This window comes from Serinus canaria, chromosome 1A (assembly GCF_022539315.1).
Source record: "Serinus canaria isolate serCan28SL12 chromosome 1A, serCan2020, whole genome shotgun sequence".
Classification (NCBI taxonomy): domain Eukaryota; kingdom Metazoa; phylum Chordata; class Aves; order Passeriformes; family Fringillidae; genus Serinus; species Serinus canaria.
This window is the reverse complement of record NC_066314.1, coordinates 373,724-386,038: the sequence shown is the minus strand read 5'-3', so window position 1 is coordinate 386,038 and position 12,315 is coordinate 373,724. Positions and strand designations below refer to the sequence as shown.

The window sequence follows — 12,315 nt, the reverse complement described above, 5'->3', positions numbered from 1 at the left end:
TGGTCACCTCCTCGTGGGCAGGGTCCCCTGCGGCCAGCACGGACATCGGCAGGAGAGGCCACCTCTGCCCCAGCCCAGCCCTGCCCTGATCCACCACATGTCCATGGAGAGCCCGGAGCAGTGCTGGAATGCAGGGACATCCCGTTCCCTGGACAGCTGGGCCTCAGCGTCACTCCCCGGCTCCGGCCGGGGACAACCCCGGCCTCGGCCCTGCCAACCCAATCCAAGCCCTCCCTGCTCCCCCCACGGAAGTGTTGGCATTCCTCCTCTCCTGTGAAATGTTTCTGGTAAGGCTTTATTGCTCTACAAAGCGGTGCAAAGGCTGCCCGAGGACAGCTCCATCAGGAACTTTGGTCACACGGCTGCGGGATTTGTGCGCTGGCCCCGGCTGCCGCTGGACCTGCTACCTTCCCAAGAGAAGCTGAATACTGTGTGCAATAACACTGGGAAAACAGCACTGAACCCCAAATCCAAAACAAAAACCAGGGGCACGGGGATGGGGACAACTCAAATCAGGCAGAAGGCTTGGGAAGAGCCCGTCATTCCCGTGAGGACTGAACTCAATGCTACATTTCGACAATGCCGAGTGTCTTTCCGAACGGATCGGTGCTGTTGGATCTGCGTGTCTGGTCCTGAACGCCAGCTCGCTCTCATCAATGCAGCATTTATTAAAAAATAAAATTAAAATGAAAAAAAAAAAAAAAAAAGAATTGACAAATTGCATCACCAGGGAGCAGCCTGGCCTGGCTCACACACGTCCCAGGGCAGCAGCGGCATCAAGCGGGGCCGTTCAACGTGGCTTCGGCGCAGGGCAAGGCCTCGTCACTCCTGCAGGGACACCAGGGAGCCGCCTTAGGGACACGGGACACTCCAGGGAGAGCTCCCAAAGCTGCCCTCATCCCTCCTGAGAATGCCCTTCTGCTGGCACCTGAGCCCCACCCTCTGGTTGTGTTCTGTCTGTCCACTGAAGTGTTCTCAGCTCCCTGTGGAGAAACTCCCCCAGCCTCATGGACTATTACAGGGAAAATCAACGTGGAACCAGAGAATGGCATGGGTGGGAACAAACCTAAAAGCTGTCTAGTTCCAGCCCTTTCTAAGGTGATCAGAGGGATGGGGCATTCTTAACATGAGGGCAGGCTGAGAGTTAGGAATGTTCAGTCAGAGAGAGCTCAGAGCCCCTGGCAGGGCCTGAAGGGGCTCCAGGAGAGCTGCAGAGGGACTGGGGACAAGGCCTGCAGGGACAGCACCCAGGGAATGGCTCCCACTGCCAGAGGGCAGGCATGGATGGGATCTGGGCAATGAGGAATTCCTGGCTGGGCTGGAACTGCCAGAGCAGCTGGGGCTGCCCCTGCATCCCTGGCAGTGCCCAAGGCCAGGCTGGACACTGGGGCTGGAGCAGGCTGGGACAGTGGGAGGTGTCCCTGCCATGGCGGGGGTGGCACTGCAGGGGCTCTGGGGTCCCTTCCCACCCAGCCATGCCAGGATTCTGCCCTCACCTGTCTCTCGTGGCCGTTTCTGTGGCAGTTGTGACAGCAGTGGCCACCCTCTGGTGCCCGTCCGTGTGCGTGGCCGCGCTGCTCCGGGCCCCGCGGGGGGCACCGGCCGGCCCGCAGTCGGCCACGGGAGGCGTCTCCGGAGCCTTTCCGTCGGAGCCACTGCGGAGAAGGCAGGGACACGTCAGTGGAGCTCAGCCCACGGGAAAAGCAGACTCCTGCTGGAATGGGGTTCACATTCCAGGGGGGAAAACAAAATTCCTCCTGTTCAGCTCACACAGGCCTAAAGATCCCATTGGGAATGAGAACTGGCAATAAGCTGGGATTCAAATCAGCGGGCACATCCTGGAGGCTCCGGGTCCCAAACCCAACAGGACACACCAGGACAGCTCCTCGAGGGAGGCATTCCCAAATCCTGCTGCAAATCCAGTCTGAGAGTTCCCAAAGCCATTGCTGGGATGGCACAGCCTGCTCTGCTCCACGGGCTCTGACCAAGGGGCTCCTCAGGCTTCTGGGACACCCAGGAAATCCTGGGTTTAGGGGCAGATCCTAAAGCCCCATGGAGGAAAGACCCCAGGGACTGGATGTCCAGAATCCAAACCTGCTGAAGGATCTCCAGGGACCACAGAGGTGCCACCTGAGGGATGGTGTCCCCAGTGAGGCACCAACTACCTAAGCCCAAATCCTGGGAAAGGAGAACTGCAGGAACAAACCCTCCCAATCTCTTGTTTGGAATAAACCCACCCAGATTTGCAGCTGGAGAAGGGATTTCTGTGCACATCCCATTTTTTGGCTTCCAAGGCAGAGGATAAGCTGCCCCAGGAATGTTTTCTTCCCAGTTTCCATCCAGAACAATTCTTTCTCCCTCTCTCTCAGAGCAAAGCTCCACAAAAGGGAGAAAAGCTGGAGATGGCTGAGCTGAATCCTGTCACCGGCTCCGGGGGAGTTCATGGAATAAAATAATCCCAGCTGGATAATTGGACATGTGATGGAGATTGGAGACTGGGCTTCTATTTCTGGAGCACTTCTCTTGAAAAAAACTATAAAAATGAGGAATAATGAGATCCAAACATTCCCTTTCCTCCAGGGCTCACAAGCTCCTCAGAAGTACCAAAATACACCTTGGAGAGACACAGGGCTGGAGCTGCGTTCCCAGGAACGTCGCTGGAAAAAACCACTTCCCACACAAAAAACTGGAGCTCGACATTTCCACGGCTCAAAGAGAAACTTCTGAAGCCCAATCCCTGAAGATTCCAGGGCAGGAGGATTCCAGAGTTACCTGAACACCCACGGGGGCTCGGGAATTTCTCTGCCTTCCCTGAGCTCCTGGAAAATCCCAGCTGGACACACACCCCTGGTCACCCAGGGGTGACACAACCCAAACAAGGAGTTTGTCTGGGATGTCCTGTTGTCCCCTGGACACTCCTGGAGGGATGGGACCCCAAACTAGGAAGCTGAGAGCAATTCCTGAGCTGCATTTCCCTAAGGATCCCCCTGGGCAGCTGGGATGGGGCTCACAGAGAGTGGAACATCTGGAGGATTTACTGGGCTGCAACATCTGGTTCTCCATGGAATCCACTGAGGCCTTGGGCAGCTCCAAGGATAAAAGACCTCCAGCATGGATTCCAGGGACAAGGGGAAGGATATCCTCAGTCCCTGAGCAGCTCCAAGGAGAATTAAAGATACCTGTGTGGATTCCAGTTATTCCAGGGGCACCAGGGGATGGAAAAACTGTTCCTACAGCAGCAGGAATGGGGTTTGGTGCAGGTTTTGAGGAAGCATTTGGGGAAGGGCTTGGAGAGACTCACAACTCACAGAGTGACTCCAAAATGTTCCTGATTTCCCTGGAACCCTTAAGGAACGTGGTAAGAAATGGATATTCCCACTGCAGGCAGAGTGGTCTGTGAGAGCTGAGGACACTGGGAAGGCTCTGGGTGGTGATTCCCACTGGGAGCCCAGGCCTGGAGCAGCTCCAGTCCCAGCTGTGGGGGGACTGTCCTCCCTGCCCTCCCACGGCTTCCCCTGGGATCTCTGGCCATGGACACAGCTGTGGAGAGCCACAGACACCAGTCAGGGGAGGATGTGGGTGCTCTTTGCCACAGCGGAATCAGCAGGCAGGCAAAGGCAGGCAGCTTTGGGAAGCTTTATCCCTATGGAATGTGGTACAGACACTTGTCTGGAGAGAAAAACATTCCCAATGTGCCAAACCGGGAACAAACACTCCCTCCTGCCAGGAGAGCAGGGAAGAGGTGAGAACATCTCAAAGAGGATGGACACAGGAACAGCTGGAGCTGGGTCAGGGAGGGTTAGGTGGGGTATCAGGAAAGGCTCTTCCTCCAGAGGGTGCTGGGCACTGCAACAGCTCCCCAGGGAATGGGCACAGCTCCAGAGCCCCAGGAATGTCTGGACAACACCAAGATTGGTGGGCTATCCTGAACAGCTGGACCAACGACCCAGTTCAGGACATTCCCTGATCCTACTGGGAACCCAGCCAGCCCCAGGCAAGGTCCTGCTGTGCCCACACCATGGTCCAGGGCAGGAAAAGCACCTGGAGCACAGCTTGGATCAGATCCAATGGATCCAACTCCGCACAATCCAAGAGAAGGAGAGGCTGCTTTCAGCACAGCTGGAACTGCTGTGCCTTCCCACCAAGCCACAGCCAGGCCATTCCCAGGCACAGAGAGTGCATTTATCAGAACTAATGCATTTATCAAACTGAAATGTATCAAAATTAACTGCGTTTATCAAAATGAATGCATTTATCCAATCAACTGCATTTATCAAAATCAGCAGTATTTATCAGAATTAATGCAATTATCAGAATTAATGCATTTCTCAGAATAAGCTGCTTCCAACATAACAGACCCTGGGATAGCTCCTGCACTAATTCCAGGGAATTCTGCAATCCCAGTGGCTTCCCAGCCCCCAGGCCCCCAGGAGCTGCTGCTGGCTGAGCACAACCAGGGATGATCCCAAACTGTCACCAAGCATTGCTGAAGGAAACTCCTGATCCTGAGTCAGGTGCACAAACCCCGAGACTCAGGTAAAAAACTCGAGGAAATCGATGGAAGAGTACGAGGAAAAACCTCAGACTCTTAGAACTGAGTAAAATTGCTGTAGAGGCAGCAGATGCTGACTGGGTTGGGAAGCAGCTCATCCCCTGTGATTGGAGCAGGCTGGATTGAGGATCCAATTCCTACAAACCTGCCCAATCCCTGGATCTGCTCCAGCCTTTCCTGGTGCTTTTATCATTGAATGCCTTTGGGGAAAACAAGAACCTGAGTGGGCAAAACCTTCCCCCCATGGCTGCAGGAGGATCCCATTGGAACCTTTACTCTACTTTTCTGAGCAATCCCACCCAGATCCTGCCCTGGGCTAGATCCCAGATCACAGACAGAGATGCTCCTGTGACACTGGAGTGCCCAAAGGAGGCCCAACCCTTCCTTGGAATAACCCTCTGCTAAATATGTCCCCCAGACCCCTCTGTGCCACGCCAGGGCAGGACCTGCTCCCAGGGCACACCAAGACATGGAGCCACAGGAGAGAGAGCACTGGAACCACAGGGGGCCATCCCAGGGCCATCCCAGCCCAGGGGCCATCCCAGCCCATGGAGACCCCTTCCCACCTGGAGGGAGCTGCCCTGTCCTTGCTGGGCTCCTGAGCCGTGGCCGTGGATTCCGTGCCAGCCTTGGCCTTGTCGTCGTCATCGTCGTCGCTCTCGGAGCTGCCCGAGGAGCTGCTGTCCAAGGCCACCAGCGGTGCCTTCCGTGTCCCACACGCGTTCCACACACAGGGAGAGGCAGCAGCGCTGGCTGGGGGAGGAACAGCCCACACTGGAACCTTGGGAAAGCTCCCTGGACCGGCCTAAGGGGTCAAACAGGGCCTGCAGCCACTGCAGATGGTCTGGGAATCATGGGATGGGTTGGGTGGGAAGGACCTCAAAGCCCACCCAGTGCCACCATGGGCAGGAACACCTTCCACTGTTGCAGAGTGCTCCCAGCCCTGTCCAGCCTGGCCTGGGACACTTCCAGGGATAAATGAAGTGTCCCTGTGATATCAGTTCCAACCCACTGCAGCTCCATCCCTTCCCTGCTGACATTGTCCCGACAAACCCTCGGGATCTCTGCCTTTGCTTCGCTCTGATCCCACAGGGAATGCTCAGGGCAGGGGCCCTGCAGGGAGGGTTCTCCTGCCCCAGGGGCTCCATGCAGAGTTCCCAGGGGTTGAGAGCACCCCGAGTGGCCCTGTGTCACTCACAGTTCTTGTCCTGGCCCTGCGCCGGGGTCCCGTCGGTGCCGCTGCTCTCGGTGTCCATGGGGGAGCTGCAGCGAGGGCCGGACTCGGAGCTGGGGAGGGAAGAGCCCTGAGCACGGAGCCAGGATCATCCCAGAGCCTCCCAACAGCCCCAGGAGCAGCCACCGGCCCTGCTCTTCCTTCCCATCACTGCTGTGAATTTCTCTAAACCTTATTTCCTGGTTCTCTACCCCAGTGAGGACACAGAAAGTGGAGCTGTGTCAGTCAGGAGCACTGGGAAGCAGCGGGAAGCACAAAGGAGCCCTGATCCAGGATCATCAGACAGCATTAAACAATAAACGGGAAGCGATGGGAAGGGAAGGGGAAGAAGAAAGGATTACAGCCAGGCACTCCATCAAAACGCATCCCGAATATTCCCCCATTCCCAAGCCCCAGGGGAGCTGGAATTCTGTGGCTCTTACCAGCAGAAAGGCTGGAAGTCTGTGAACTTGGCCCAGCCCTTCTCCTCCGGGGCACTGCTCTGCGGGGCGGCCGAGTCCCACACGCTGGAGCCCACGTCCATGGCCACGGGCGGCGTGGGGCCCGCGGGCTCGAACACGGCCGTCCAGCCAGCCCCTAGGGACACCACAGCCTGGGTGCCAGCCCAGCCCCAGCTGGCCAGGAGCACCCCAGGGACAGACAGCAACCCACCCAGGGACATCCCAGGGATCCCAAGGACACAGCAACCCAGCCCAGGAACACCCCAGGAATCCGAGGGACATCCCAGGGATCCCAGGGACAGACCAGGGACATGCCAGGGATTCCAGGGACACAGTAACCCAGCCCAGGAACATCCCTGTGATCCCAGGGACATCCCAGGGACACAGCAACTCAGCCCAGGAACATTCCCGGGATCCCAGAGGCATCCCAGGGTCCCCCTTCCACACCCGCCTGTGTCCCATGGAAATCCCTCTGTGGATGTTTATCCCCAGGAGAGGCATCCATGGAGACAAATGACACTGTGGGTTCATCCCCCAAGCCAGTGATTCCCAGCTCCAAGTCCCTCAGTTCCCTGCCAAAAGCTCCCATCTCCCTCTCCAATGGTTGGGTTTCAGGTGAAGAAGTGATCAATGGTATTTAAGATCCTAAAAATCACCCATTGCTTTTTTCACAGTTCTGGACAATTCCTCCTCCAGAACCTCCTTCCACTTTTAGTCCCACTTCCAACTTCCAGTCCTACAAATCCCACCTTTGGAATAGCATTTTTCCTTAGCTTTTCCCAGGGAAGAGGGAGGATTGCAGAGCTCTGCAGGAACAGAACCAGGCAGGAGAGCCCCTCCGGGGCTGCATCCCCAAAATTGATCCTTAATTCCAACTGAATCTCCAGAGGGTGACTGGGCTGCTATACAAAGCCCCCTGGGACTGGGAGGCTCATACTGGTTCTTCCCAATGGGCTGGAATTATCTGACACTCCCAAAGGGCTGCAGAGGGCAGGATCCTGGGATAACCCTGCCTGATGCTCCGAGTGACAACATAAAGGCAGCACCCAGAGAAAAAACTGGTATAAAACTCAAAAAGCTTGGATAAAGGGATGGCTGGGAAAATCTTTTATCCCTTGTTCTGCTGACAGCACCATGGCTGTCCAGCATTCCCATGGTGGAATGGTGTCATTTACACCGAGAGTTGTGAAAACCCCTGAAGGGAGCAGAAAAGATGGAAAAAGACAATGTACAGGGCCCTGGAGGGACAGGACACAGGGAATGGCTTCCAGCCCCAGGTTTAGATGGCATCTTAGGAAGGAATTCCTGGCTGGGAAGGTGAGCTAGGCTGGGCTGGAATTGTCAGAGCAGCTGGGGCTGCCCCTGCATCCCTGGCAGTGCCCAAGGCCAGGCTGGACACTGGGGCTGGAGCAGGCTGGGACAGTGGGAGGTGTCCCTGCCATGGCAGGGGTGGCACTGCAAGGGCTCTGAGGTCCCTTTCCACCCAGCCCATTCCTGGGATTCCAGGAAGAGCAAAGTTCCTCTGCACTCCTGCTCCAGTCACTTTAGGGATGGGTTTGCCACAGGCAAAGCACAGCTGGAAAAGCAGGAGAATGGGCAGGGATGGGGGTGTGGAGACACCTGGCAAAGGTGGGCACACAACTCCTGTCCTGGGACAGGAGGAGTTCAGGTCATGTCCCTGCACTGCTGCTTTGATTGGGATTTTCAGTGAAGGAGCTGGGATTCAGGGAGCCACAGAACCATGGAATAGCTTGTGCAAGGGGACCTTACAGCTCCTCTCATTCCAAGCCCTGCCATGGGCAGGGACCCTTTCCCTGGGATTCCCCCTGTGGGGCTGCCTGACACAAGGGCTCTTCTGGGGCAGGGCTGCAGCTCCAGAGACTCCAGAGGCACAAAGTGAGCCCTGACGTTCTCATTTCCCCTGGCCAGGAGGAACTGGGGACCGCCCAGAGGAGCTGGCAGTGTGTGAGTGCTGCTGTGACCCCTGCAGCCCCAGGGATGCGCTCCCAAGCCCGGTACCTTGGCAGGAGTCTGAGTCCTTCTGCTCTGGGGTGCTGCCCTTGTGCGGGGAGGGCGGTGGTGGCCGCTCCTCCTCCTCCTCAGAGTCCACGCTGCCGTCGTGGTCCCCGTTCTCCAAGTCACTCTTGGAGCTCTCTGACGTCTGTGAGGCTCCAAACCTGAACGAGAACTGGGAATGAGCCACGCCTGGATCCCCCAGCTCCTCCTCCCTGTCCTGGGGAAACAGCCCAGAGCCTTTGCCAGGGTTGTTTCCCCCAGAATATTTCCCCCAACTGCTCAGGGCATTCGTGGGTGCTCAGGGCGATTCCCCCAGATTCCCAAGGGCTTTGCTGCCAGCATTGCCTGGAGGTGCAGGACAGAGCCAGGGCTGGGGACACCACACAAACCAGTGCTCAGAGAGGGGACAGACACTGGTGTAGAGCCCACCCTGTGCCCAGGCAGGGCCTGAGGCAGTTGGTGCTCGGCAAGAACACAGCAAAGTCTTGGATGTTTTCCCTGTTTCCTTTGATCATACTGCAGATTGGGAATTATGGAAATAATTTTATTTTAATGAGTGGCTCTGTCAAAGGGATGAAAAATTATTTCAAAGCTCGAGATGCCCCTGGGAGGCCTCTTGTTCTCACTTTTCTGATTTGAATGGTCTGAGAAAGAATGTTCTGCCCACTCCCCTCAGTCTCACCTCCTCCTCCTCCTCCCGCTCCTCTCCAAGGATGAGAGAAGGAGCAAATTCCAAGAGTTTCGCACTAAGGGTGGGGGTTTTTAATGTGTTTGATGGAAGACTCATTAACTAGGTGTTCCCATTGTTAATTAATTCCCTTTAATTTGATCTGTCTCCAGTTTGGGAGAACCCCCAGCACAGGTGCCAGGAAAAGTGCTCAGGGTTGTGTCAGACAAAACCTCACAGCCCCAAAATGACACAAAACCCAATGAATTCCTCCTGGCCTGGACTGAAATGTGCAGATTCCCCGCAGCAGGAGGAAAATCAGGGTTCTGCTTTCACCTTACCGTGTCCTGGACTTGACCTGGGTTGCATAGGAGATGTCCTTCTCCTCCCAGATATCCTCCTCCTCCTCGTTGTCGTCGAACTGCTGGATGCGCTCGTTGCAGCAGGCCTCGAACAGGGAGGCATTGGGCTGCAGGACCAAAGGGAGGTTACATTCCACAGCTTCTCTGGAGACACTGCTTTAAGCCCAGGTCTCAGGGCTGACCAAATCCAGCTTTGCTCAGGAGCTGGGATCACCACAGTCCAGCTGCTGCTGTGGTTTGGGGCAATAGAGCAGGAAAGGCCAGGAACAGCCTAGCAATGTTTAGATCCATGAGAAATCCATCTCTGCCTATGCTTCCCTAATCTGTGTCTGGAAAGATGATCTAAAGCTGCAAGAGCTGGGAGTGTTCACCTGGACAGGAGAGGAATACAGGTATATCTCAGAGCCTGGAGGGGCTCCAGGAGAGCTGCAGAGGGACTGGGGACAAGGCCTGACAGCACCCAGGGAATGGCTCCCACTGCCAGAGGGCAGGCATGGATGGGATCTTGGCAATGAGGAATTCCTGGCTGGGCTGGAATTGCCAGAGCAGCTGGGGCTGCCCTGGATCCCTGGCAGTGCCCAAGGCCAGGCTGGACACTGGGGCTGGAGCAGCCTGGGACAGTGGGAGGTGTCCCTGCCATGGCAGGGGTGGCACTGGAGGGGCTCTGAAGTCCCTTCCCACCCAACCCATGCCAGGATTCCATGATGTAAGAACAGACTGGCACTGGGGGTGGGAGGAAGATTCCCTCTGTGCCAGGGGTGCTGCCTCAGAGGGAACATTTCCTGGCAGGAAGCCCTGAGGGGCCAGCAGTGCCTGGCTCTCTCAGGCCCCTCTGCTTGGCCCACACGCCCCCAGAGCTCTGCTCTCTCAGGATGCAAGCAGCACCTTTCCAGAAGCACCGTGACTCCAGCCCCAGCCCCCAGTGGATCCCCACTCACGCTGTCGTCGTCAGCATCGATGTTGAAGTTGATCTCGGCGATGCGGTCAAAGGGAGCGCTGGGAGGGAGGAGGGAGGGAAGAGCCTCAGGGGTGGCTCCGAGGAGCCTGTGCTTCCCAGAGGGACAGCAGCAGAGCCAGAGCCACTCCTGGGCTGGGATCCCTGCACAGCCACTCCTGCCCACTGTGTCCCCTCACCGAGGGAAAGGTTATTCCAGCCTAGAACATTCCCTGCCCATCACAGGGGGGGCACTGGAGGGGGCGTCCTGGGGGGGTCGGGCTGTGCTCCAAGGGAACAGGGACAGGAGCAAAGGGAACGGCCTCAGGCTGGGCCAGGGCAGCCTCAGGATGGAATCTGCAGGAATTTCCCCATGGAAAGGGGGGTGAGGCCTTGGCAGGGGAAATTTGGAATGCCCATCCCTGGAGGTGTGCAAGGAATTCCTGGAGGCGGCACTCAGGGCTCAGGGCTGGGGACAAGATGGGCACTGGGCACAGCTGGGATTGGATGGGCTGGGAGGGCTTTTCCAACCTCAGGGATTTTGGGGTTCTGTGAATCTCAGTCTCAAAGCCTGAGGTGTGTCTGTTCTGTGAATATCCCAGGGTGTGAATACCCCCGATGACCCAATTCCCAGTCCAAGCCAGGGGAGCCCCTGGTGGGAACAGCAGAGGGTGCTGCAGGCCCAGAAATTCCCAATTCCCAGAGTTTGGATTCAGGAAGAGCTCACTCTCCCTACTCATGGATCTGTAGCTTTTCCAGTGTCATTTTCTTTGACAGACTCTCCAGTTCAGTACTCCTGTAATCCCAGCGACACTGACACATGACTGATAGTCCTTAAATATTCCAATTCACTTCCAGCCCAGTGTCCACCACCTGGACACAGCTGGCAGGGAGCACCACTCCCAGAATATTCCCCTTTTCTCAGGAACTTCTCCTTTTCCAATCACAAACAGAGCTACAACATGCCAGGCAGACTTTTTCCAGTTTCATGCTCATTTTACACTGGGCAGAAGGCCCCTGGGGCAGCTCCTCAGGGATTTAACTCCTCCCTGCCCCTCACCCACATGGGGCTGTATTTGCCAGCAGTGAAAAGTCTTTTTTATTTTATTTTATTTTATTTTATTTTATTTTATTTTATTTTATTTTTATTTATTTTATTTTATTTTATTTTATTTTATTTATTTTATTTATTTGTAGAACAGAATAATTTATGTTCATTTCAACTCTGATTCTATTCTAGAACTTTTATGCCTTATCAAGTTTCTGACATCTCTGAGGCTCAGGAAAAACCCAGGATGGGAAGGGCAGAGGTGCTGCCTTGGACCCAAGGAATTCCTGGGATGGAGACAAACCCAGGAGCACTGGGATCCCCTGGAGCACTGCTCTGTCCATAATCGGTCCCAGTTTCAGGACTGTTATGGCCACTGGGATTATCCCAGTGCCAGATACATTTCTAAGGAGAGAGGATGAGCTGCAGCTTTAAAGGGATTAAAGGAATTCTGTAAAAGCAGCAAATTCTGAGCTCTGGATTCAGCAAGTTGTGTAACTCTGAATCCCCTTCCCTGGTCTCCCTGAAATGCCACTGCTCCTGATCATCCCTGCTCCCTTCCTCAGGAGAGGGAAAATGGCTGCATTTTCCATGGATTCCATCAGAGCACTGTCTCTTCACTCCTTCCAATAAAGATTTTGCCCAGAGTTTGCTCTCATGCTTTGTCTTTAAACTCATTCCAGACCAGGGCTGGGCAACAGTTGCCTGCTTTATTTCAAATATCCCTCTTTGAAATGAAGGAATACTTTTCCTTGCTTCTCCACCTGGCTCTGGAGATCGGGCTGGGCTCCTGGAAAACAAGGAGCTGTTTACAACCTGAGGAGGGATAACAAGGCTCATTTGTAAACCTGAAGCAGAGGGAGGATGGGATGCAAAGAGGCTGAAATGCCAATCACCCCCAGACTCACTTGGTGCTGTCACCAAACACCCCCAGACTCACTTGATGTTGTCATCCTGGTCTGCAAACTCCTCGTCGTTGAAGCCGAACTGATCCACAAAATTGGCTGTCATCTGCTGGATCTGGTACTCGGAGAAGGCCTGGGAAGGGATCCCAAAAAATCC

General features: G+C 55.5%; 1 protein-coding gene across 1 annotated transcript in view; it reads right to left on the bottom strand.

The window, feature by feature from the left end:
• Positions 1 to 276: 276 nt before the first annotated feature.
• PPP6R2 (protein phosphatase 6 regulatory subunit 2) overlaps positions 277 to 12,315 on the bottom strand; it is a 58,429-nt gene continuing 46,390 nt past the window's right edge. Inside the window, 9 exon segments of the mRNA XM_050969809.1 lie at positions 277 to 828; positions 1,497 to 1,655; positions 5,119 to 5,305; positions 5,751 to 5,839; positions 6,209 to 6,362; positions 8,246 to 8,403; positions 9,251 to 9,378; positions 10,210 to 10,267; positions 12,194 to 12,291. Coding sequence (XP_050825766.1) covers positions 777 to 828; positions 1,497 to 1,655; positions 5,119 to 5,305; positions 5,751 to 5,839; positions 6,209 to 6,362; positions 8,246 to 8,403; positions 9,251 to 9,378; positions 10,210 to 10,267; positions 12,194 to 12,291 — 1,083 coding nt within the window. The 3' untranslated portion in view covers positions 277 to 776.